The sequence below is a fragment of the Trachemys scripta genome, chromosome 2 (assembly GCF_013100865.1).
Source record: "Trachemys scripta elegans isolate TJP31775 chromosome 2, CAS_Tse_1.0, whole genome shotgun sequence".
NCBI lineage: Eukaryota > Metazoa > Chordata > Testudines > Emydidae > Trachemys > Trachemys scripta.
In genome coordinates, this window is record NC_048299.1 from 142,097,067 (window position 1) to 142,123,192 (window position 26,126).

Here is a 26,126-nt window from a genome sequence, read left to right on the forward strand (position 1 = left end):
CATACTGGGGCAATAGCGGGGGCGGGGCTAGGCATGCTGGGGGGGATGATGGGGGGGGCAGGCATGCTGGGGGGGAGAGTGGGCGGGACCTGGCATGCTGGGGGGGGAGAATGGGCAGGACCAGGCATGTGGGGGGTGAGAGTGGGTGGGACCGGACATGCTGAGGGGGAGAGTGGGCAGGACCGGGAGTGCTGTGGGGGAGAGTGGGCAGGACCGGGCGTGCTGGGAGTGGGAGTGGGCAGGATTGGGTATGCGGGGCGGGGCGATAGCAGGCGGAGGGTTGGGCCTCAGCTCTCCCTGTGCTTGACTGTTATCTGCCTCAGCAGGGGGAATGTTCCATAGGCTGCGCTGCATGGACAGTGCTCAGGCGTTTCCTGCCTCCCTGCCTGGCCATTCTGGATCAGGTGACGCTCTGAGCCAGGTCCTTGGTGGTGTCAACTGGAACAGCTCCATTGATTTCATTGGCACCAGCTGGGGATCTGCCCCCAGGGCTCCTCTGGGTTAGACAAGGGTGGGTTTCATAAGGTCGCCGTTTAGATTTGGGTGTTCGACAAGAGGCTGCAGCTATCGCTAAACCTTTCTCCTCCTCTTGATCCAACAGCCACACCATGACCACAAAGGCTCCTTCTGCAAGGCCTCCACCAGCAGCCACCACGAGCAGGAAACACCGCCCCAGGCCAGTCAGAGCCTGGTCGGGAGGGAAGGGCAATCAGAAGCAGGCCGGGAGATGGACATGATGGCTCAGCCAGCCAGCCAGCCTCTTCTGCCAGCAGAGGAGAGCAAACGGGAAGAGCAAACGGGGTCGCCAAAGAATCAGATGGGGAGTCCGCTCCCTGCTGGCCAACCTGAGCTCCAAGGACCTGAGGTCAACACCAGTGTCCAGGGGGACTCCGTCCCCTATGGTCCCCAGATGAGGGCAAAAAAAACATCCGACTTCCTGAAACAAATGAGGCGAAAGTCCGCGCCCATGTTTGCAGCTTCCCGGGAGCTGCGCGGCTCCATGAGGCTCCCCTCCCGGAGGCCCTCCGACGTCCTGAAGCTGATGAGACGCAGGTCGTTCTTTGGTGGATTGAAGTCACAAGAAAATGCCAGGGAACAAGGTGGGATCAATGGAGAGCCAGTGGCGCAAACAGCCAGTGGGAAAGATCACGGCGAGGAGCAGTTACCTTCATGTCCTGAGCCTCAGCCATGTGTGGGGCTGCCAGGCACGCTGGAGGAGACAGCGCCAGATCCCTTCCGAACAGCAGCACTCGAACCAGAAGCAGAGAACGACTTTAAAGGGAACCATGAAAAGGAGACCAGCCCTCTAGAGAGCCCAGCCCAAGCAAGAGAACTTTGTACTGGGCCAAATCATTTAGCACCATCTAAAGATCCAACGGAAGGGCAAGAGGTGGAAACAGAAGAAGTAGAAACTGCTGATGATCTGGCCAAGCCTGTATTGGAAGAAACTCAGGCAGGTTTTGAACTCCCTGATTCAAACATAACAGACAGAGTTCCCTCCACAGAAGCAGAAAGTCAACAGGCAGCTGTAGGCCTGGAGGACAGAACCCAGACATGCCCCACTTTGCTCTCAGTGAGTAACATGGAAAACCTATCAAATAGCGATTCTACCAGTAATTTATTGGCTCTGCAGGAATGCACAGGAGCAACTAAGTGGGACTTGTCTGAAGGCTCAGCTGGGATGGGAGAAGGGCAGACCGTGGATGAGACTCCTTCCTCCAGTTCCAGGAAATGGAGGATTCAGGGTGAAAGGACAGAGGAAATACGAAGTCTAGCAAAGAAACATTACCTGGATTGTGCATCTGTGAGCAGCCCTCTTGCAAACCTGGACGTGAGCGAGGGTACACGACTATTAGCAGCTCTAGATCTTTGTCAGACTAGTACTAAAGTTCTGAGCATCAAAGAACCCTTGAGACAGCTCCAGCCCAAAGGTGCTGGAGTGTGTCTAGGTAAGGAAGTGAGAGGGGTTAGATTACAGACTGAAAATTACTCAAATGCAGCAGGAGCACAAGAAGGTGGAAGCCCAGAGACTTCTGGGGAGCTAGCAGAGCAGATACACTGTGAAACTGAGAATGAAAGACTCCCCAAGGAATTAGAGCAGAGTGGTGAGAATTGGCAGCAGGCAGAAACCTTCTCAGTAAAGAATGTAGCCGAAGGAGACATGGAGAACGCAGATGAAAACACAAAGGTGGCATCAGCAACCCTAGAAGAGCTGTGTTGTATGGGAGAGATTGCAGTGACTGAGAATGGAGAGAACAATACAGCGGTCGCTAGCTCTGCTAAGGAGACAGTGGTTCCAGCCAACGAGGAAACAGGGAAGAATGAGGAAGAAACTATAGACAACAATATAAGGGGTCATTTAAATGAAGATCAACATTCAGGAGTGGACACCTCCCCCAAGGAGATCATGGGGCCAGCGCATGAGGAGTCAGAAGGAGATATTGTAAACAAGGTTGTAGAGGAGCATTTAAAGGGAGACCAAAATTCAGTGGTGGACGCATCCAGTCAGGAGATACTGGTACCAGCAAGAGAGGAAGCCCAGGAAGGCAGCATAGAAAATATAACACTTGGTCATTTAAATTTAGAGGATCAAAACCCAGTGGTGGATACCTCCCCCAAGGAGAACCTAGTGCCAGCTAAGGCACACACAGGGGAGAAAGTGGAAGACACTGCAGACAGCCCTAGGGGTGACCCGTTAAATGTTGTTGAGGACAAAGACCATGAAGCTAGGGGAGATGGAAATGGTAGAGAAACAGAGAAGGAAGAGAGACACCCACCCAGAGAAGGTCTGGCAGAGGCGGTTCTGTGTCCAGAAGGGGCCTTGGGGGATGGAGCTGGAAGAGAAGGGAGAAGTGCCCCCCTGGGAAACGGAGCAGGGCTAGAGCCCCAGGGGGAACCTATTGAGCACCCAAAGGTAAGGAAGAGCGTGAGCTTTGCTGAGGCACCCCTGGGATGCCCCGCCTCCCTGAAACAGGCAGCTAATGGAGGAGCAATGAGAGATGGAAAAGATCCCAGTGGTGAGGGAGATTCGACCTTAAACGATGGTTTAATACACAACCGAGAAGAGACGCTGACTTCACCAGGCAATACAGAGTCTGACACGGACCTCCACCTTCCTTCGGCAAGGCTGCGGACCCCGCATTGCGCGCAAGACATCACACAGGTAGGCTGGCACGACACATGAGACTAGAATGCTTTGAATGGGGGGCGGGATGCCAGGGTCTGGGGCGTGGGGCCTTTCGTCTCTAGGGCTTTCTCTGGGCCTGGCTGGGAGGCTCTTAGTCCTGTAGCCATACCCAAAAAACCCTCCTACCCACCTGGCCCCACACAGACCGGCTCCCTGGAATGGAGAAGAACTGATCTGACTGAATCCTGGAGGGAGGTCCCTTTAGATCAGGGCTGAGGCAGAGCCATGGGGAAAGGGGAAGATACTTTTGCTGCCAGGCCTACAAACAGGACTTCATCTTTCCGGGCTCTCCCCCTGGCAACTCTGAGGAGCGCCAACTCCATTTTGAGCCCCGAGGCTGTCTACAATCCATGTTTTATGGATGGGCCGTGCAGCTGGTGCAGGCAGGCAGTGCAGAATGGACCAGGAGCATAGTGCTGTATGGTTTGTCTCACATTCATGGTTAACTGCTACTTTGTCTGGAGGATGTAACAAACCAGAGAAACCACAGACTGTTTCAAGCAGAAACAGATTAAATTGCTAGCACCGAATCCTGCAGCCTTTTTCTCTGTCTGTGCTCCGTGGGACAGATCCTCAGCTGCTGTCGTGCGATGAAGGGCCAAGGACAATTTACACCGGCTGAGGATCTGTTCCAGCATCTGTGGCTGGCTTCACTTGGGGCTTTGCCTGAGCAAGGGCTGAGCACGGACTTGGGGAATTAGCCCAGTGACCAGTGACCCAGTTGGAATGAGGCCCTCCAGATCTGGTCCATAAGAAAAGGGCAATTATGTAAATACATTATCCAGGGAACTGGTGTGTTGGGGTCTCTGGTGCCAGGCTCTGCACTGGTGGTTTGTCATGGTAGCTGTTAATCGACAGCTTTTCCTCACCCCGTGCCAGCTGTGAGGAACAAGGCCTGCTCAGAGCAGGATAGTCTCACTAAGGTTTGGTCCAGGTTCCCTTTTCCTGTGCCAGGAGATGTCAGTTCCACCCTTTCTGGGCAGAGGTCCTGTCCTGATGCCCATTTTCTAGGCCCTTCTGAAAATAGTCAGCAACATCCACACACGTGCCAATTGCTCTGTTTGTCAACCAGACACTAACTGATCTCCCCGCTACAATTCGTTGCTCCTTGCTTTCATGCTTGGTCCTATTCAGAGTGAATAGGCAAACCTTCCAGAGGGCCAAACCGTGACGTCCTTACAGAGCAGGAGTAGGAGCGGAGGCTATCACAGCTACAGAGGCAGCAGTAGTAGTGACCCAAGAAATGGAAGAGACAATGAAGATGACTGGATGGGGAAGCTGCGGGATGTACATTATCCTGGAGCAGGTACCAGAAAAGAGCTTTGTTTGTGTGAAGTGCTGCTGATAGATGGGATGGAAGAGAAGATCCAAGGTTTGGAGATGCAGGTAGAAACTATGGTTGAATTTTCAAAGGGGATTTGAATGGATGAAGAAGGGAAGGCAAGAGGAAGGAGGCTGAAGGGAAAACTCAAGACTTGGAGATGCAAGCTGGACTGGAGAACTGTGAGGGTAAAAGGGCCAGTGGAAGCATGTGACTATGAGAACAAGCCGAGGAAACAACTAGTGAGTGAAGGAGAAATAGAGCTGAGGAAGAGGTTTGCTGAGTTGGAAAGTGAAGGGGCATGGCAGAGAGGGCGAGAGGGCCAGGAAGAAGAGAAGAGCAGCTAGTCTTACAAGAAGAGGGGAAAAGTCAATGGAGATACCTGGATTTCTGAGCCCCAGGAGGACAGAGGATGATTTGCAGAACATTGCAAGTGAGAGTAAAGGACAAAAGGCAGCCTGAAAGAACAGAAGGCTGGAGAATCTCACCAACACCAGGAAGAGGAAGGTCTATTCAATTGGGGACTCCCTACTAAGAAGAACAGACAGGCCTGTCACCAGAGTTGATCCAGAGTACAGAAGGGTGCACTGTCTGACGGGAGCTAAGATACAGGATGTGGACCTGAGGCCAAAGAGGGTCCTAATGTGAACAGGAAAGAATCCACTGACTTTCCTTCATGTGGGAACAAATGACACAGACACTTAAGGAAATGGAGGCTTAGATGATCTTCAGTGGGATTGTACCTGTCCCCAGAAGAGGAAAGTGAAGGTGAGACAAGATGATGATCAACAGATGCTCAGGCATCTGGAGGGCTTTGGGATGTTTGGCCGCTGGGAGGCATTCACTGACAGAGGACTGTTCTCCTGGGATGGACTCCACCTGAGTAGGGAGGAAAATAGACTTCTGGGATGGAGGTTGACACAACTGATTAAAAGAGCTTTAAACTAGGAATTTGGGGGAGATGGTTGGGAGATGCTCATGTAATCTCAACACCTGATTCTAATATTGAGCGGGAGGAAAATCAAGTAAGAGGATATAGCAATGGAGAAAGGAACAACAGAGGGCAAGAGAGTGGACATCAAGAGGAAAGACAGTGTTGATATCAATGTCACTAAATCTGGTAGGTGATATTGGCGATGATCTGGTGAGGAATTTGGACGAAGCTGAGCGGAAACAACTCAGATAACTGTACACCAATGCAAGGAGCCTGGGTAACAAAATGGAGGAAGTAGAGCTACTGGTGCAGGAAGATTAAACCAGACGTGAGCAGGATAACGGAAACATGGTGGGATAGTAGTCATGAGTGGAGCACAGGTATTGAAGGGCACCTGCTATTCAGGAAAGACAGAAATAAAGGTAGAGGCGGTGGAGTAGCATTGTATATTAATGACAAGGTAGACTGTAAAGAAATTAGAAGTGATGAAATGGATAAAACAGAATCTGTTTAGGTAAAAACACTTTGGGGAAAAGAGGTACCAGAGGCTCCACTGGGATAATGCTTGGGGTATGCTACAGACCCCCAGGATCCAATCTGGATATGGATAGAAATTGCTTTTATTTCTAATGAAATACATACTACTGGGAATTGTGTGATTATGGGAGACTTTAACTTCCCAGATATAGATTGGAGGAGAAGTGCTGCTAATAACAGTAGGGCCTAGGTTTTCCTGGCTGTGACAGCTGACAGATTCTTCACCCAATAATCACCGAACCTACAAGAGGCGATGCCATTTTAAATTTGATATTGGTGAGTAGTGAGGACCTCACTGAAGAGTTGGTTATAGGGGACAACCTTGGTTAGAGTGATCATGAGCAAATTCAGTTTAAACTAAATGGAAGGATAAACACAAATCGATCTGCAACTAGGGGCCTTGATTTCCAAAGGGCAAATTTGAAAACATGAAGGGAATTAGTTAGAGAAGCGGGCTGGACTGAAGAACTCAACGATCTGAATGTGGAGGAGGCTTGGAATTACTTTAAGTCCAAGTTGCAGAAGCTATCTGAAGCCTGCATCCCAAGCAAGGGGAAACAATTCATAGCGAAGGGTTACAGACCAAGCTGGCTGAACAAGCATCTCAAACAGGCGATTGAGAGAAAGCAGAGAGCCTACAAGGAATGGAAGAAAGGATGGATCAGCAAGGAAAGCTACCGCTCAGAGGTCAGAAACTGTAGAGGTAAAGTGAGAACTGCCAAGAGCCAAGCAGAGTTGGACCTAGCAAAGGGAATTAAAACCAACAGTGAAAGGTTCTATAGCCATATAAATAAAAAGAAAACAAGGAAAGAAGTGGGACCGTTGAGCACTGAGGATGGGGTGGAAATTAAAGATAATCTAGGCCAGGACACAAGGCCTACACAAAAACTTTGTCTCAGTTTTTAATAAGGATAATGAGGATCTTAGGGGTAGTGGCAGGGTAGCTAATGGAAATGAGGATATGGAAGTAGAAATTACCACATGCAAGGTAGAAGTCAAACTCAAACAGCTTAACAGGATCAAATTGGGGGTCCCGGATAATCTCCATCCAAGAATATTAAAGGAACCAGCACATGAAATTGCAAGCCCAATAGCAAGGATTTTTAATGAACCTGTAGACTCGGGAGGTCGTACTCTATGACTGGAGAATGGCTAATATAGTGCCTATATTTAAGAAATGGGGGGAAGTATTCCAGAAAACTATAAACCTGTTAGTTTGACCTCAGTTGCCTGCAAGGTCTTAGAACAAATTTTGAAAGAGAAATAAAGTAGTTAAGGACACAAGGGTAAATGGTAATTGGGATAAAATACAACATGGTTTTACAAAAGGTAGAGAGTTCCAGACCAACCTGATCTCCTTTTTTGAGATGGTAACTGATTTTTTAGCCAAAGGAAATGCAGTAGATCTAATCTGTCTGGATTTCAGTAAGGCATGTGATACAGTTCCACATAGGAAATTATTAGTTAAATTGAAGAAGATGGGGATTAATACAAGAGCTGAAAGGTGGGTAAGGAACTGTTTAAAGGGGAGACTACAGTGGGTCATGCTGAAAGGTGAACTGTCAGGCTTGAGAGAGGTTCCTCAGGGATTGGTCTTGAGGCTAATCTTATTTAACATTTTCATTCATGAATTTAGCACAAAAAGTGGGAGTGTGCTAATAAAATTTGTGGATGACACAAAGGTGGGAGGTATTGCCAATCCAGAAGAGGACCAGAATATCATACAAGAAGATCTGGATGACCAAGAAAACTGACGTAATAGAAATGGATGAAATTTAATAGTACACAGTGAAAGGGCCATGCACTTAGGGACTAACGACAAGAATTTTTGCTATAAACTGGGGACGTATCAGTTGGAAGTGACAGAGGAGAAAGACCTGGGTCTATTGGTCGATCACAGGATGACTGTGAGTTGCCAATGTGATGTGATTATGACAGACTAATTCAATCCTAGGTTGCATCAGGTGAGGTATTTCCTGTAGAGACTGGGAAGTGTTAGTACTGTTATACATGGCACTGGTGAGACCTCATCTGGAATATCGTGTGCAATTCTGGTCTCCCATGTTTAAGAAAGATGAATTCAAACTGAAACAGGTACAGAGAAGGGCTACTAAGGTTTTTCGTTCCTCAGATCATCCATCTTATGAGAGGGGACTCAAAGAGCTTGGTTTGTTCAGCCTAACCAAACGTAGGCTGAGGGGAGATATGATTGCTCTCCATAAATACATCCGAGGGATAAATACCAGTGCAGGAGAGGTGTTATTTAAGTTAAGGGCCAATGTTGGCACAAGAACAAATGGCTATAAACTGGCCATCAACAAGTGTAGGCTTGAAATTCGATGGAGGTTTCTAACCATCAGAGGAGTGAAGTTCTGGAACAGCAGTTCTGGGGAGCAGTGCAGGGCAAAAAACCTAACTGGCTTCAAGACTGCGCTTGATAAGTGTATGGAGGGGATGGGATGGTGTTACTGCCTACAATGGAATGTAGCCAATCTGCAACTTTTAGCAGCAAATATCTCCAAAGGCTGGAGATGGGACACTAAATGAGGAGGCTCTGAGTTACTACAGAGAATTCTTTTCCAGGTATCTGCTGGATTGATCCTGCCCACATGTTCAGGGTCTAACTGGTCACAATATTTGGGGTCAGGAAGGAATTTTCCTTCAAGTCAGATTGGCAGAGACCCTGGAGTTTTTTCACCTTCCTCTGCAGCGTGGAGCATGGGTCACTTGCAGGTTTAAACTAGTGTAAATGGTGAATTCTCTGTACCTTGAAGTCTCTAAAGTATGATTTGAGGACGTCAGTAACTCAGCCAGAGGTTGCTCAGGCTGTGATTTGGCTTCGCTGGGAGTTCCCCTGAGTAAGAACAGAGCATCTCCCTGGTCTGAGTGATACATAAGCAAGTGGAATTATGTGGTGGAGGTTCAAGCTGCCTCCACATCAGCTGTTTTGTTGGGTTTGTCTCTTTGAATGATTGGATTCTAGGCTTGTTGTGAACATAATCCCCTGTTTCTGGTCTCAGGAGGCTGTCTCCCTAAGAAGAACAGTGAAGAAAACCAGGAAGTTTGTTGTGGATGGGAAGGAGGTCAGCGTGACAACCTCAAAGACCATCAGCGAGGTGGATACAAAGGGCGAGAAGATGCGCTCAGCTCGGTAAGGGGCACTTGGCCGACTGGGAGGGGATATAGCCGAATGATGACAGCAGGGGCTCTCAGGGTGGGGGCTGAGAGCATCCTGCCCTTCCCATATTGTTAAATAGGAGATGGGAAGGGCAAGTCATGATGCAGAAAAGGGAACATCACCTGGGCAGGGTGAGAAGCACGGGGGTTAGAGCATGAGAGGGGAGGGTTAGATTCTGCTCACAGCTCAGCCACTGACTGGCTGAGCAAGTCACCTTCTGTTTTAGAGCACCCCAGTGTGTGCTGGTGTGTGGTCTCAGAGGGACGTCTGCAGACAGTGTGTGCTGGCATGTGGGAGGCTGTCTGCAGACAGCGCGCGCTGGGGTCTGGGAGGGACATCTGTACAAATGTTGGACGTTGTTGTGGGCAGTAGCTCATCATAAGTAAAGGAGAGTGTGTGCAGGAACGTTTCTAATCCCCATACATGTTCGCAGTTATTGCATCCCAGTTACTGAGGACGCTGGTGTTACTCCAGGAATGAATTTGGCCTAAAGGTTTCAAACCTTTTTCTATAGCCACATTTACACTCAGGGTGGCAGCTGCCCTGCCAATCTGCGGCTCCAGTGGGAAGAGGCAGGAAACCGTCCAAACACGGGGGAGTTCTATATCTGCACAGGGCTAGATTCTCTAGTGGCGCCACTCCATTGAAGTCAGTGGAGTTTGCAAACTTGTGGTAAAACTCAAGAGCAGGCTTCCCTGTGAAATTGTCAGTGTGGCTAGAGCCAGAGCTGGGCCAGTCTCACCTCAGGAGACAAATAAAAAACCATTTGGGGTCGAGTTTGGTTCTGAAAATGGCTGAAGTTTCAGGAGGTTGCTTATTGCTTGGCAATGCACCTCCCCACCATTGCCCTGTCTGTGGGTCTGTCTCCCGGTTGCCAGGCGCCAGGAGCTGCATGAACTCCGCCTTCTCCAGAAGGAAGAGCAGCGAGCCCAGAGCCAGCTGGAACAGAAGCTCCATCAGCAGCGGGAGCAGATGTTCCGCCACATTGAGCAGGAAATGACGGTAACCACCTTAGCGGCTGTCAGCCAGGCCCTGCGAGTGGCGCTGCCAGGCTGGGCAGGCCCACGGCCCCTGGGGCAGGGTGTGACTGCTCTCATCTCCATGGCGTAGTCGTATGCTGTTCAGAGCTTGAGGAGCTTGGGGACCTTGGGGGAGGGATAGCTCAGTGGTTTGAGCATTGGCCTGCTAAACCCAGGGTTGTGAGTTCAATTCTTGAGGGGGCCATTTAGGGATCTGGGGCCTGGGGATTGGTCCTGCTTTGAGCAGGGGGTGGGACTAGATACCTCCTGAGGTCCCTTCCAACCCTGATATTCTACAATTCTATGAACTGAAAATCATCACAGGTCTCAATCCCTCCTATTCCCAGCTCCCAATCCAGCACTGCTCCAGATGGGACATGCTTAGTGTGACTGTATTTCCCAAAGGGAAAACAGGACAGTGCATGGGGCTAGCGCAAGGTCCCCTCCCCCTGGTGCAGGGCCTGTGCTCTGCACAGAGCTCAGCATCTCGCTGGAGTCGTGCACCGGCTCGTGTCCCCCGCGTTGGGTGGCTGCACTTCCCAGCGCCTCGAGGGACACCCAGTGCGGCAGGAGCCCAGAGGTGTGGAGCCAGGAGCTTGCCTAGGAACTGCAATCCCTGCAGTTCAGAGAGGCTGATGCTGTCTGGGGCTCGGCCCCTCTTATGTCCCCCGATATTATTTGATTCGGTGAGTGGGAGGAACACGCATGTAAGCTCCCTGCTCTGCACACACACAGAGTAAGAAGCACTATTATGACCATGAGGTGGAGAGCCTGGAGAGGCACCATCGGCAGGCTCGGGAGCGCCAAGAGCACGAGTTCACCACCAGGCTACGCGATGAGGCCAAGCGGCTGAAAGCCCTGCAGGAGAAGGACTATGGCAAGAAGCTGTTGGCCTTCAGGGGCAACAGGCGAGAGGTACCCCACGTGCGGAGACCCAGACCACAGAACCTACTGCCCCCGTGCCAGTGGGACCTCGATCTCCCCCCACCCCTCGCCAACGGGAACTAGGGATCCTCCCCTCCCCTCCCCTGAGCCAATGGGAACTAGGGATCCTTCCCTCCTCCAAGCCAATGGGCATTAGGGATCCTCCCCTCCCCTGAGCCAATGGGAACTAGGGATCCTCCCCCAAGCCAATGGGAACATCTCAGCTCAGGCGGCAAGTTTTCCCTGTGCCTACCGCTGAGGTTATTTTCATGCTGTGGGTAGCTCTGGGTCCCATGATGGTCCTTGTATTGCTGTTTCAGCACGAAGGCAGGATTTATAACAACTGGAGCCCAGAGGGCAGAGATCCCAGCCTCGGTCTGTGTGGTCCATGCGCTGTTCTAGTTTAGCTGCAAAGCTGGGATTTTCCATAGGGCGGAAGGGCGGGGATTGGAGCTCCTTTGGGCCCATGGAAAAGCCCAAGCCTCAGGGAATAAGGTCCATTGCATAGACACTATAACAGCAAACGTGAGCTGGCCTCCTGCCGAATGTTCTAATGTCAGTGTCCACATCCAGATGCCAGCTAGCCAGGAGCGTGTGAAACACCATCCCTCGTTGGGTTTGCTGCAGGAATTGCTGTGTGAAATTCCTTGCCCTGCTGATGCGGGCGGTCAGAGCAGATGAGCAGGAATGGCCCCACTAGCCCTATGCGTACTGACCACAGGCATTCAAGATAAGCAGGCTGATAAACGGGGGCAGGGCAGCCTAGATGCACAGCCACTGACCATGACAGGTCCCAGCTGATGGAGCTGGCACATGGCAGCAGCTCCCCACAGCAGCTGAACTGGGGAATCTGCACTAGCCAGCTGATGAGCTAATGGGCTGCGATAGTTTTGAGAATTTGGCTGCTCTGGGGCCAAACCCTTATGTTTCCCTCTGGCAGGAGCAGAGATTTCTGCAGCAGCAGCAGGAGGAGCTCAACCTGGCCTTGCAGAAAGTCGTGCAGGAGCACAAGAAGAAAGTGACCTCTATCGAGTGGGAGTGCGTCAGCAAGATCCACAGCCTCAGGAGAGGTAGAGCTGAGCTCTGGGAGGGATAAGGGCTGAGATGCAGAGATAAGAGAAATGTCTGGCTTGGAAGGGACCTTAGGAAGTCATCAAGTCCAGGCAGGACTTGTGACTTGGCAGGACTTGTGTCGGGGCAGGACCAAGTAAACCTAGACCACGTGGCCCATCAGGGTAATCCGCTGGCAGGCCGTGAGACATTTTGTTTACGTTGACCATCCGCGGGCACGGCCACCCACAGCTCCCAGTGGCTGAAGTTCGCCGTTCCCAGCCAATGGGAGCTGCGGGAAGAGGCGGTCAGCACGTCCCTGCGGCCCGCATCTCTTCCCATGTTATTCCTAAAGTGCAGCACCCAAAATTGTACACAGTACTCCAGCTGAGGCCTCACCAATGGCAAGTAGGGCAGGACAATTACCTCCCATGTCTTACATACTATGCTCCTGTTAATACACCCCAGAATGATAGTAGCCTTTTTCACAGCTACATCACGTTGTTGACCTATATTGGATTTGTGATCCACGACAACCCCCCAAGATCCTTTTCAGCACTAGGACGGCCTAGCCAGTTAGTGCCCATTTTGTAGTTGTGCATTTGATTTTTCCTTCCTCTGTGTATTTTGCCCTTGACTGTATTGAATTTCATCTTGTTGATTTCAGACCAATTCTCCAATTTGTCAAAGGTCATTTTGAATTCTAATCCTGTCTTCCAAAGTGCCAGCAACCCCTCCCAGCTTGGTGCCATCTGCAATTTTTATAAGCATACTCTCCTCTCCATTAGCCAAGTCATTAATGAAGATATTGAATAGTGCCGGACCCAGGACTGACTCCTGCAGGACCCCACTAGATACATAAGAACATAAGAGTGGCCATACTGGGGCAGACCAAAGGTCCATCTAGTCCAGTATCCTGTCTTCCGACAGCAGCCACTGCCAGGTGCCCCAGAGAGAATGAACAGAACAGGCAATAAACAAGTGATCCATCCCCTGTCGCCCATTCCCAGCTTCTGGCAAACAGAGGCTAGGGACACCATCCCTGCCCTGCTAATAGTCATTGATTCATAGATTCATAGACTCTAGGACTGGAAGGGACCTTGAGAGGTCATCGAGTCTAGTCCCCTGCCCTCATGGCAGGACCAAATACTGTCTAGACCTATGGACCTATCCTCCATGAACTTATCTAGTTCTTTTTTGAACCCTATTATAGTTTTGGCCTTCACAACGTCCTCTGGCAAAGAGTTCCACAGGTTGACTGTGTGTTGTGTGGAAAAATATTTCCCTCTGTTTGTTTTAAACCTGCTGCCTATTAATTTCATTTGATGACCCATAGTTCTTGTGTTATGAGAAGGAGTAAATAACACTTCCTTATTTACTTTCTCACATCAGTTATGATTTTATAGGCCTCAATCATATCCCACCAGTCATCTCTTTTCCAAGCTGAAAAGTCCCTGTATTATTAATCTCTCCTCATACTGAAGCCGTTCCATACCCCTAATAATTGTTGTTGCCCTTTTCGGAAACTTTTCCAATTCCAATATATCTTTTTTGAGATGGGGCAACCACATCAGCACTCAGTATTCCAGATGTGGGCATACCATGGATTTATATAGAGGCAATATAATATTTTCTGTTTTATTATCTATCCCTTTCTTAAAGATTCCCAACATTTGGTTTGCTTTTTTTACTGCCACTGTACATTGAGTGGATGTTTTCAGAGAACTATCCATGACTCCAAGATCTTTCTTGAGTTTAACAGCTAATTTAGACCCCATCATTTTATATGTATAGTTGGGTTTATGTTTTCCAATGTGCATTACTTTGCATTTATCTACATTGAATTTCATCTGCCATTTTGTTGCCCAGTCACCCAGTTTTGAGAGATCCTTTTCTAGCTATTTGCAGTCTACCTGGGATTCAACTATCTTGAGTAGTTTTGTATCATCTGCAAATTTTGGCACCTAACTGTTTACCCCTTATTCCAGATCATTTATGAATGTGTTGAACAGGACTGGGCCCAATTCAGACCCCTGGGGAACACCACTATTTACCTCTCTCCATTCTGAAAACTCACCATTTATTCCTACCCTTTTTTCCCTATCTTGTTACCAATCCATGGGAGGACCTTCTCTCTTATTCATGACTGCTTACTTTACTTAAGAGCCTTTGGTGAGGGACCTTGTCAAAGGCTTTCTGAAAATCTAAGCACACTATATCCACTGGATTCCCCCTTATCCACATGCTTGTTGACCCCCTCAAAGAATTCTAGTAGATTGGTGAGGCATGATTTCCCTTTACTAAAATCATGTTGACTCTTTCCCAACAAATTATGTTCATCTATGTGTCTGACCATTTTGTTCTTCACTATCGTTTCAACCAGTTTGCCCAGTACAGGCTTACTGGCCTGTAATTGCTGGGATCACCTCTGGAGCCCTTTTTAAAAATTGGCTTCACATTAGCTATCCTCCAGTCATTTAGTACAGAATCTGATTTAAATGATAGGTTACAGACTACAGTTATTAGTTGTGCAATTTCACATTTGAGTTCCTTCAGAACTCGAGTGAATACCATTTGGTCCTGGTGACTTATTACCGTTTAGTTTATCAGTTTGTTCCAAAACCTCCTCTAATGACACCTCAGTCTGGGACAGTTCCTCAGATGTCACCTAAAAAGAATGGCTCAGGTTTGGGAATCACTCTCACATCCTCAGCCAGGAAGACCGATGCAAAGAATTCATTTAGTTTCTCTGCAATGGCCTTTTTGTCCTTGAGTGATCCTTTAGCATCTCGATCGTCGAGTGGCCCCACTGGTTATTTAGCAGGCCTCCAGCTTCTGATGTACTTTTAAAATGTTTGCTATTCTTTTTTGAGTCTTTGGCTAGCTGTTCTTCAAATTCTTTTTTGGTCTTCATAACTGTATTTTTACATTTCATTTGCTACAGTTTATGTTCCTTTCTATTTTCCTCACTAGGATTTAACTTTCACTTTTTAAAGGATGCCTTTTTGCCTCTCACTGCTTCTTTTACTTTGTTGTTTAGCCATGGTGGCACTTTTTTGGTTCTCTTACTATGTTTTTTAATTTGGGGTATTTATTTAAGTTGAGCCTCTATTATGGTGTCTTTAAAAAGTTTCCATGCAGCTTGCAGAGATTTTACTTTTGGTGCTGTACCTTTTAATTTCTGTTTCACTAACTTCCTCATTTTTGTGTAGTTCCCCTTTCTGAAATTAAATGCTACAGTGTGGGGCTGCTGTGGTGTTTTCCCCGCCACAGGGATGTTAAATTTAATTATATTATGGTCACTATTACCAAGCGGTTCAGCTATATTTATCTCTTGGACCAGATCCTGTGACCACTTAGGACTAAATCAAGCATTGCCTCTCCTCTTGTGGATTCCAGGACTAGCCAATCCAAGAAGCAGTTATTTAAGGTGTCAAGAAACTTTATCTCTGCATCACGTTCTGAGGTGACATGTACCCAGTCAGTATGGGGATAGTTGAAATCCACCATTATTATTGAATTTTTTATTTTTATAGCCTCTCTAATCTCCCTGAGCATTTCACAGTCATTATCACCATCCTGGTTGGTAATATATCCCTACTGCTATATTCTGCTTATTCAAGCATGGAATTACTATCCACAGAGATTCTATGGTACAGTTTGGTTCATTTAAGATTTTTTACTTCATTTGATTCTACACTTTCTGTCACATATAGTGCCCCTCCCCCACCAGCACGACCTGTTCTGTCCTTCTGATATATTTTGTACCCTGATATTACTGTGTCCCATTGAGTATCCTCATTCCACCAAGTTTCTGTGATGCCTATTACATCAATATCCTCATTTAATACGAGGCACTCTAGTTCACCCATCTTGTTATTTAGACTTCTAGCATTGGTATATAAGTACTTTAAAAACTTGTCACTTTTTAGCTGTCTGCCATTACATGATCTAATTGAATGGGACTTTTTTCATTTGACTGTTTCTCATCGGATCTTACCTGTATTTCATCATTTTCCATCCTCTCCTGCTTACTAGGACATAGAGAATTTCCATTAACGGATCCTCCCCTAAGGGGTGTCCCTGTCCGAACCACGTGCTCTTCTGCACCTGTCGGTTTTCCCCCAGCCCTTAGTTTAAAAACTGCTCTACGACATTTTTAATGTTAAGTGCCAGCAATCTGGTTCCATTTTGGGTTAGGTGGAGCCCATCCTTCCTGTATAGGCTCCCCCTTTCCCAAAACTTTCCCCAGTTCCTAATACATCTAAACCCCTCCTCCCTACACCATCGTCTCGTCCACGCATTGAGACCCTGCAGTTCTGCCTGTCTAACTGGCCCTGCGCATGGAACAGGGAGCATCTCGGAGGATGCAGCCATGGAGGTCCTGACGTCAATCTCTTACCTAGCAGCCTAAATTGGGCCTCCAGAACCTCTCTCCTACTTTTCCCTATGTCATTGGTACCTACATGTACCACGACCACCGGCTCCTCCCCAGCTACACATACGTCTGTCTAGATGTCTCGAGACAGGCAGGCAAGTCACCATGCGATTCTCCCGGTCATCACAAACCCAGCTCTCTATGTTTCTAATGATCGAATTGCTCATTACTAACACCTGCCTTTTCCTAATAACTGGAGTTCCCTCCCCTGGAGGGGTATCCTCAGTGCGAGAGGATATCACGACATTATCTGGGAGGAGGGTCCCAACTATGGGATCATTTCCCTCTGCTCCAGTTATATGTTCTCCTTCCCTGAGACTTTCATCCTCCTCAACAGCACAGAGGTTGTCAGACCAGGAGTGGGACCATTCTATTGTGTCCCGGAAAGTTTCATCTGTGTACCTTTCTGTCTCCCTTAGCTCCTCCAGTTCAGCCACTCTGGTCTCCGAAGCCTATACATGGTCTGTGAGGGCCAGGAACTCCTTGCACCGAATGCACATATACACCGTCTGCCCATAGGGCAGGTAATCTTACATGCTGCATTGGGTGCAATAAACTGGGTAGCCCCCCTCTGTTGCTGGATGTCTGCCTGCATTCTCTTTATACGCCTGCAGCTTGTTCCTTTGTTGATGTTTTGTTTTTGGTTTTAAGTTTAAAGAATGTTAAGTGTATCTAGCCCCTCCACACAATCCCCCTCTAAAGCAAACACACCACAAACACAAACACACACACTACAGACAACAAACTTACCCCAAGGGTCATGTAATTGCTCCTCCTTCACCTGGAGAACTCGCAAAACTCCCCTATGAGCCGCTCCTGGTCACTAGCTCCTCTGGTCACTGGGTTTTTTAAAGTCCTGGTCTTCCTGAGTAGCCCCGCCCCCTGGTTAAGGGTCAATGGGTGCTAAAGGGCTTAGGGATCAAAGCCTCCTTAAGAAGCTCTCAGCCTTGCCTAGCAAACCGCTAGGCTCAGCCCACCCCAAACAAACAGACCATGTGGTATATTTCAATCAAGCAGCAAGCACACCATGCCCTCCATAGAACCCTGTTATCCTCCAGGTGCTGACAGATTATTTAAGAATTTGTTCCACTATCTTTCCAGGTTTCAAATTTAGGCTGAGTGGTCTATAATTCCTTGGGGCCTTTTTGTTCCCCTTTCCGGTGTTTGCCTCTCTCCAGTCTTCTGGGACCTCACCCCGTCCTCCATGAGTTCTTGACGAGAGTTACTAGTGGTTCCGAGGTTGCTTCAGCTAGTTCCTTAAGAACCCCAGGATAAATTTCATCAGACCCTGTCCACTTGAGTACATCTAACTTATCGAACTATTCTTTAACCTGTTCTTTCCCTATTTTGGCTTGAATTCCTTCCCCCTGGTTGTTAGTAATTAATATTATTGAGTAGCTGGTCACCCTTCACCTTTTTACTGACGCCTGAAACAAAACAGGCATTACACACCTCAGCTTCCTTGCTGTCCTCACTGAATAGCTCTCCTTCCCCACTAAGCGGAGGACTTGCACTTTTCTTCATCTTTCCCTTGCTCCTAGTTCAGGGGTGAGCAAAGTTGATGATTTAGTTGGGGATTGGTCCTGCTTTGAGCAGGGGGTTGGACTAGATGACCTCCTGAGGTCCCTTCCAACCCTGGTATTCTATGATTCTATAATCCAGCCCATCAGGGCTTTCAATTTAGCCCGCGGGATTGCCAGCCCCATGGCGCAGTGGGGCTAAGGCAGGCTTCCTGCCTGCCCTGGCCCTGTGCCGCTCCCGGAAGCGGCCGGCACCACGTCCCTGCGGCCCCTGGGGAGCAGGGAGACAGAGGACTCCATGCGCTGCCCTCGCCTGCAGGCACCGCTCCTCCCCCCCCCCGCAGCTCCCATTGGCCAGGAACAGGGAACCGCGGCCAATGGGAGCTTCGGGAGTGGTACCCACAGGTGAGGGCAGTGCACAGTGGAGCCGTCTGCCCCACCCCACACCCAGGAGCCATTGCCAGACACGCTGGCCACTTCCAGGAGCAGCGCGGGGCCAGGACAGGCAGGGAGCCTGCCTTAGCCCCGCTGCCACCCTGGAGCTGCTCGAGGTAAGCAGCGCTGGGCAGAGCCTCCACCTCGAACCGCTCCTGCACACCGCATCCCAACCCCCTGCCCTGAGCCCCATTCTGCACACCGCACCCCCTCCCACAGCCCGTACTCCTTCCCATACCCAACCTCCTGCCCCAGCCCTACATTCATGGCCCTGCATACAATTTCCCCACCCAAATGTAGCGTATTTAAAGACCCTCGTCTTCATGCTGGTGTAGAGGAAGAAGGCACATCAGGGCTGTACGGCTCTGGGGAGTCAGCTACACGCAGGAGTTGTGTGGCTATTCACTGCCCAGGGCAAAACCCACCAGACACGCCGGCCGCTGAGGGAGGGCCAGGGGACTGCTGAGGGCTCGGTAGGGGGTGGGGGCTAGGTGGGACTCTGACGAAAGAAGGGATGAGACCAGGGACCTGAGGGCACTTCTCTGCCCTTCCCAGCCCGGGAGGCCGTGGTGTGGAGCGTGGAGCAAGGCCACCTGCAGGAGAAGTATCATCTCTTCAAGCAGCAGGTGAAGGAGCAGTACTCGCTCCAGCGGCAGCAGCTCAGCAAGCGGCACGAGAAGGTGAGTGCGGGGCTGGCTGCTGTGTGGTTGGCAGCACAAACGCGGCCCCCTCCACGGGAACGTGAGGCCGGGCGAGGCCTTGGGGCATCCATCAGCACTGCAGCTGAACCGTGCAGGGGCCATGGAACCAACAGAGGCTGGACCAGTGGGATTCTGGGGTGGTCGGTATCAACAAGGAAGGACTAGAGCCACCTGGGCCAGTGGGACACAGGAGCCCTGGGCAGGCAGCATGCTCAGCCCCAGAGCAGCGCTCTTCCTCCCCACACAGCCTCCTCCCTCAGCTGCCCCTGCCCCTGCCCTCCTCCTCCTCCAGGGCTCCGGTCCTAACCCAGACTGGGCTCCTGTCTGGGGCTCTGGGCTAGGGATGAAAGAGGGTCCTGTGGTGGGGCAGGAGGGAGCCCAGCAGCCAAGCTCTCCTCTCAGCTCAGCTGCAGCCCGCGGCTCCCCATCCAGGCCTGGCAGAGGGGGTGCCAGCCTGGGAGGGGAGAATTCTGCTACCCCCTGCTTGGAGCCATGCGAAGGCGGCGAGCAGGAGGAAGGGGTAATGGTGGGTCACGTTCTAAGCACCCGGGCCTGTCCCATCCCGGTGGTCGGCCCCTGATGCCTGCGCACGCCTCTCTGCTAGGAAACCGAGCGGATGAGCCGCTTCCACCTCCTCCTGCTGGACGAGCTGAGGAACCAGCAGGCGCAGCAGCACGCTCAGCTGCTGAAAACCCAGCGTGGGGACGCCAAGCTCCGCCTAGCCATGTTCAAGGAGAGTCTGAAGATCCAGGAGGTGACGGGCGCTGAGCAGAAGGACAAGACCAAGCAGGTACTGACCCCCAGCAGTCCCCACCCCCGCCAAGCGCCTTCTCCAGGGGGGTGGCAGGCCCAGCATGGCCAAAGGCTGCTGCCAGCGCAGAGCCCACGTCACCAGGGCACTGGGGAGATATCTGGGAGCCAGGGAGAGGATGATGCCTTCTCGGCTGTGGGCCCAGGGACAGAGCCACTGCACAGCTCCCGGCCCAGAGCTGAATGACCCTCGTGGCTGGAGTATGTCCCCTCTGCTAGGAGGGAAGGACAAGAGAGTCCATGGGATGGAGTCACCAGCAGCTGGCCTGCTGCCGAACCCCACAGCACATGGGGGACCGGGGCTGGGCAGGCTCCTGGAGCTCCACTTCCCTCCCGGCTCTGCGCTGAATGGCCTCGCTGAGGCCAGCCGGGCCTTGGGCATCCTGCAGGGGATGCAGCATCTGGCCAGCAGCAGCCGTGTCCCAGCTGTGTGTAAGCGGGGGAATGGGCCCGCTACTGGGGGGAACTTTCCTGGCTTACACATGACCCCAGTGAAGGGGGCTAGTGAAAGGATCTGAGTCCTCGCTCCCACTCCCTTTACCCAGAGCCCTGCCTGACCTCGAGGGCTCCCCTTCCATCTCCTGGGTGGCAGAGTCCTCGTAACCCTGACGAGGCTGGGCCCAGGGTTCCTGGGGGGCTCAACCCCCAACCTTGTCATGGTTACTTAGGACAGGGGCTGGGGTGTCCCCACTCTGGGGTGCTCTCTCTGCACTGGGCACCTCCCTGACCCACTGATCATTACATACAGTTCAAAACAAATACGATTTATTTAACAGCAACCAATTAAAAAATAAAGAAAAATGGGAAAGGTGAAAGGAAAACCCGTCACCCTGCTCTGTGGCCCGGGGACATCACAACCAGCGTCTCGGGGATGTCAGGGAAGTTCAGTCTGTTCCCCACACGTCCCAGGCCCCTGCCCAGGCCCTGGCTGTGCTGCAGGGATGCTGCGGGTTGGACACTTGCTCTGGCGGTGTCCACACGCCCTCAGGTGCTAGGTGGCAGGGTCCTTCTTCCCAGCGTCACCCCTGCCCCGTCGGGGTTACGATCCGTCTCCAAGTCTGGCCTGCAGGGCCTCTGGGCTGGGGGCATCTCCCTGCGCTGGGCCTGCTGTCCAGGGTCCCCCTCGCTCTGCCCAGCTGCTCACCCGGCTCCAGACGGCTCCAGCCCCAGCCCCGCTGCTGCTCTGCCTCCAGCCCCCGGGGCTGCTTTTTCTGGCCCCTTTGGGTGCTGCAGCTCTGCTCCCAGCACAGGTCTGCTCTCTGGGCTGCTTCTGTGGCTCTGCTCCCAGCACTGACCTGCTTCCTGGGCTGCTTCTCTGGCTGGCACAGCTCTGCTCCCCAGCTCAGCTCAGGCCCCTGCTCTCTCCTTAGCTGGGGCCCACTCTGCCACCTCCCACGTAGGACGCTCCTCCCGGCCTTCTGACTCCCTCATTAGCCTGCCCGCCCTGCCAATCAGGCTGACCTCTCCGCATTGCTCCCGGGGACCGAGGGCTGTGCTGAGCAGAGCGAGGAGTACAGAAGCTGCCAGGAAGGGCCCCAGGTCTCAGGCAGGCAGAACTCAGAGTGGTTCCCCAAGCCCTGGGGCCCTGGCCAGGACTGTGACCCCTTTGCCGCGGCTGAGTGTAACGCAGGGCGCCGACCTGCTCCCCCCAGTTCCTGCAGCAGGAGGAGGGGCGCCAGCGGGCAGAGGTGCAGCTACAGCAGCAGCAGCACAAGGAGCAGATGCAGGACCTGCAGCAGCATCTGGCTGAGAACCTGAGTGAGCTGGAGCAGTTGCAGGTGAGTTCGAGCAGTGTCCGGGCAGCTCGCCGTCCTGCTCCCGTCCCCCTTCACCGGTCGCAGGGGGTGCATGTGTGCCTGGGGCTCTGCCCTCCTTCCCCCCAGCCCAGACGGCTGGTGTTGGGCAGAGCCCTGCAATGCAGCCGCCTCTGAAGCAGGACCATCCAAATGGCCCTTGCAGGTGTTGGCATCACTTGCCTGTCAGCGTTTGCAGGCCTGGCGGCTGTGCCAAGGGCCCCAGGGCCTGGCGTGGATTTGATCTGCGTCCCGATCCCAGGCCCTGGCAGGGCCATTCCTGGTCACGGCCAGTCTCTGCTCATTGCCTGAGTTCGTGGTGTGTAATTGCTCTCGCCTCGCGTGTCTCCCAGACCGAGAAGCTCCGCCTGCTGGTCGAACAGGAGAAGAAGCAGCTGAAGGGGCTGGATGACGAACACACCCTGGAGCTGAGCGAGTGGAAACAGCGGCTCGCTACCCGCAAAGAAGTGAGCCTCCCGAGCGCCTCCAGCCTGAGCCGGGGCGATCGCCTCACCGGGCGTGGCAGCAAAGGGGGATGGGTTCTGTGCCACAGACCCTGTGGGACCTCACCCAAGGTCCTTCCCCTGCTGTGTCGCAGCGTCTCCAGCTGCACTGAGGGGGGACAGACCCTGACCTGCCGGGCAGGGGCTGGTGCTGGTACCTCAGCAGAGCTCTCGAGCCTGCTCCCTACCTTCACACACAACACATTCCCACTAACTTCGGCACAATCCAATCCTTGAATGAAACCTGCTTAGAGCCGTGTTCTCCTCTCCCGGTTTCAGGCACCCAGCGCTAGGCCCAGCCCGGCCTTAGCTGGTGGCTGTGGAGACTCCCTTGTTTATCTGCCAACTGCTGCTTTGAACCCAGAATCTCCCTGATGGGGCGGGGAAAGGGCCTTCACTGTCAGACTGGCCCAACAGGCTTCACTGCTCAGCAGCCACAGGGGTCCCAGTGGTGCAGCTCCCCGGCCTGCCCAGGGGCTCCAAACTGCGCTTTGTTCCCATGTCTGCTCTAGATGCTTGAGGAGGAGCTGGCTCACTTGAACCCGCTGCAGCAGAAGGAGCTACGCCGTGGCAGCGAACCAGGCAGCAGGATATCCCGGTTCTTCCACTTCCCTTCCTGACAGCCCGCGTGGGATCCCAGTGGGGACGGCCAGCATGGGTCCTAAGCTCCTTCTCCCCATGACCTGCAGAACAGCTCGGCCTGAGAGCTGGAGCAGAGACGGTGCCTGCGAGCAGCCAGGAGAAAATCCCTCCTGTACCTGTATTCAGGGGGTTTGATCAAGGTGCCATTCAACCAGAAAGACCACACGTGACAGCACCAAGGAGCCCTGCAGCAGAAGCAGCTCTGGGTGGGCTGCTCTCTGCAGTGTGACATTGCCAGGGGGATCCACAGGCCTAGAGCTCTGCAGTCAGTAGGTCAAGACAAGCAGAGACACGTGGCATGTAGTGGTGGGCAGAGGAGAAGACGAGTGCATCTCAGACAGTTGGACACGGAGCCTGTAGGGATCTGGGACAACCCATTAATACGATCTGCTGGAGGGGAAGATTTAGCACTAGCCTAAGCCCTCACCTAGCTGAGTACATTCCGCTCCCAAAGCTGCGAGACTGAACTCCTCACGCCCTCCGTGCGGGGGGTGGGGCTGTTGTAGCTTACGGCAGGGGCAGGCCATTATTTGTTCTCAACGTCCAAATGTCTTGGTCAAGAATTAGTCAAGGTCCAGACTCCAGAAAAAATAATTTAAAAAGTCCAACGATAATGATAAGTAAATAAGATTTCAGGGTCTGTTCCAAAGTGTCAGGTGGTCCGGATTTGGCCTACGGTCCGCCTGTTGACTACCCCTGCCTTACTGAAACCCATGATGACAAAGCCAGGCCTTGGAGCAGCCCAGCAAGAGGAGCACTACACCCGCCGTTTTTAATTCAAGGTGCTGAGTGTCTGTGCAGGCCATTGACCACAAGTGGGTTTATTAGTGCGCTGAAATCTGGCCAGTGGCACTTAGGCACATGAGTGTACAGGCAGAATTGTAGGGACCACCCCTGAGGAGCTAACTTAATGAGTTAGTGTGCTGAACCAAACCACCATCAACACTGAGCTGAACCAAAACACCATCAACACTTTTTTTTATTGGGAATAAAACCAAACCCCCAACTCCAAACCTTGTCTGTCCCTAATTTAAGGAGAAACCTGTGTTTGCACCAGTCTGAGGGGAGAGATTGTGGGCCTTGGCAAAGCAGCTGTAATGGCACTGGTTCTCCAAGGCGGGGCTGGTGTGTTTCCCCCAGCTCGTGAGGAAGATGTAGTAAGATGAGGTCCTGAAACACAAGTCCTTGTATCAGAGGCCCGGTATGAGGCCTAAGGCCTGAGCTAAAGTAATGGTCAAGACTTTGCTGATATAAAACAAAAAGCTGTGAGCCAGAGGGAGGCCCTGCTCACAGAATCTGGCGAGAAGACGGCTGATGCCGCAAAAACACACATACCTAAAAGGTACTGGGCACAAGGGATGGAAACACGTGCCAGGATGGTACCAGAACACTCCAGCACAGGCACATTCCACATAGATAACGAGGAACAGGCTGACTCACCCTAAAGAGAGGGTCAAAATGGTAATATGGTGGATAGAGTTGTTTTGCTCAAACCAACATGTACAAGGTGAGAGGCAGCATCTTGCTACGTAGAGGGGTTGTACCTCAATACGTCAGGACTCAGGTGTAACTTGTTTGTACCTGTGTATAAAAATGGACCTCTGAGAGGTTGTCTTTATCTGGCCTAGGGGGCAGTGGTAAATCCCACAACTGACTGAGCCGGTCCATTGTCAGGGAGCAGATATGTACTAGCAGAATGGTAGACATCTGATCCGGGGAGCTAGAGACTGTGTTTCATGTAGCAATAAACCTGGCCAGGTGCCTTCGTACCTTATCGGAGTCTGTGGTCATTGGGGGTTCTCTTGGGGTCTGCTGAGCCAGCGATCTGCAGAGTCGGGGCAGCGCACAGAGGGAACACACATGCAGCGAACGGTTATCAACATTGGACAGAGCAGAGCATCACACCAGTGATGGCTGACGACAGAAGGTACACAGGTTACTCAGGCAAACTTTACTCCCAGCACGTGCCAAAGAAAAGTGTGATATTAAAGCAGCTGAGACGTACATGTGTGGAGAGAGTAAGAATTTTCCTTCTTTCGTACCTTGGCCCGTAAGTTTTCCTAATGACCTCGCCAGGCTGCCTTCGAAAGATCAACGATTAGGGGTAATGTTTCCAAAAGTACACAAGCAAGTAAAGAGTTTAAGGCCCAATGAACCTTAAGCCCCAGCTCCTCCCACAATCTGCAGTAGTCCTATTACAATCCATGCAGCACCTGATGTTCTGCATCAGCTGGAGCTGGCGTGGGGAGTCCTTATGCTGAATTCCACTTGCTTAAAGGCTAGTGACTGTTGCTACTCATAGCCGCAGCTACGGCAATGTTGGGGAAGAGAATTGAAGCGGATTTGTAGGGTTGCCAGGTTTCAGTTTTCGATCAAAAAGGGACCCTGGCGGCTCCGGTCAGCATCACCGACTGGGCCGTTAAAAGTCCGGTCAGCGGGGCTAGGGCAGGCTAGTCCCTACCTGTCCAGGCACCACGCTGCGCCCCGGAAGCGGCCAGCAGGTCCGGCTCCTAGGTGGGGGGGGGGCCACAGGGCTCCGCGAGCTGCCCCCGCTCGAAGCACCAGGTCCACACTCCCATTGGCCAGGAACCGCAGCCAATGGGAGCTGGGAAGGCGGTGCCTACCGGTGAAACCAGCACACCTTCTGCCTAGGAGCCGGACCTGCTGGACGCTTCCAGGGCACAGCACAGAGCCAGGACAGGCAGGGAGCCTGCCTTAGCCCCACTGACTGGGAGCCACCCAAGGTAAGTCTCCACCCCAACCCCCTGCCCCAGCGCCTCCCCACACCCGTCAACCCCAGCTGCACCCAAGCCCACCCCCCCAATCCATACCTCCTCCCACACTGCAACTCCGTCTCAACCCACAGCCCCCTCCCGCACTCTGAATTTCTCAGCTCCACTCCCCAGCCCGTAGCCCCCTCCTGCACTGCAAACCCCTCATCCCCTGCCTCACCCAAGCCTGCACCCCCAGCCAGAGCCCTCACCCCCTCCTGCACCCCAACTCCCTGCCTCAGCCCAGAGCCCCCTCCTACACCAAACCCCTCATTTCTGGCCCCACGCTGGCCCAAAACTGGACACACTACTCCAGATGTGGCCTCACCAGTGCCGAATAGAGGGGAATGATCACGTCCCTCG

The 26,126-nt window shown here is 52.0% G+C and overlaps 1 protein-coding gene across 1 annotated transcript in view; it reads left to right on the forward strand.

Moving 5' to 3' along the window:
• Positions 1 to 24,730, forward strand: part of LOC117871761 (serine/threonine-protein kinase 10-like) — a 42,914-nt gene extending 18,184 nt beyond the window's left edge. Inside the window, exons 8-17 of the mRNA XM_034759526.1 lie at positions 602 to 3,163; positions 9,000 to 9,130; positions 10,036 to 10,159; positions 10,912 to 11,091; positions 12,041 to 12,170; positions 19,099 to 19,223; positions 19,849 to 20,034; positions 21,707 to 21,832; positions 22,201 to 22,314; positions 22,863 to 24,730. Coding sequence (XP_034615417.1) covers positions 602 to 3,163; positions 9,000 to 9,130; positions 10,036 to 10,159; positions 10,912 to 11,091; positions 12,041 to 12,170; positions 19,099 to 19,223; positions 19,849 to 20,034; positions 21,707 to 21,832; positions 22,201 to 22,314; positions 22,863 to 22,970 — 3,786 coding nt within the window. The 3' untranslated portion in view covers positions 22,971 to 24,730. The remainder of the gene's footprint in view (positions 1 to 601; positions 3,164 to 8,999; positions 9,131 to 10,035; positions 10,160 to 10,911; positions 11,092 to 12,040; positions 12,171 to 19,098; positions 19,224 to 19,848; positions 20,035 to 21,706; positions 21,833 to 22,200; positions 22,315 to 22,862) is intronic.
• Positions 24,731 to 26,126: the final 1,396 nt, after the last annotated feature.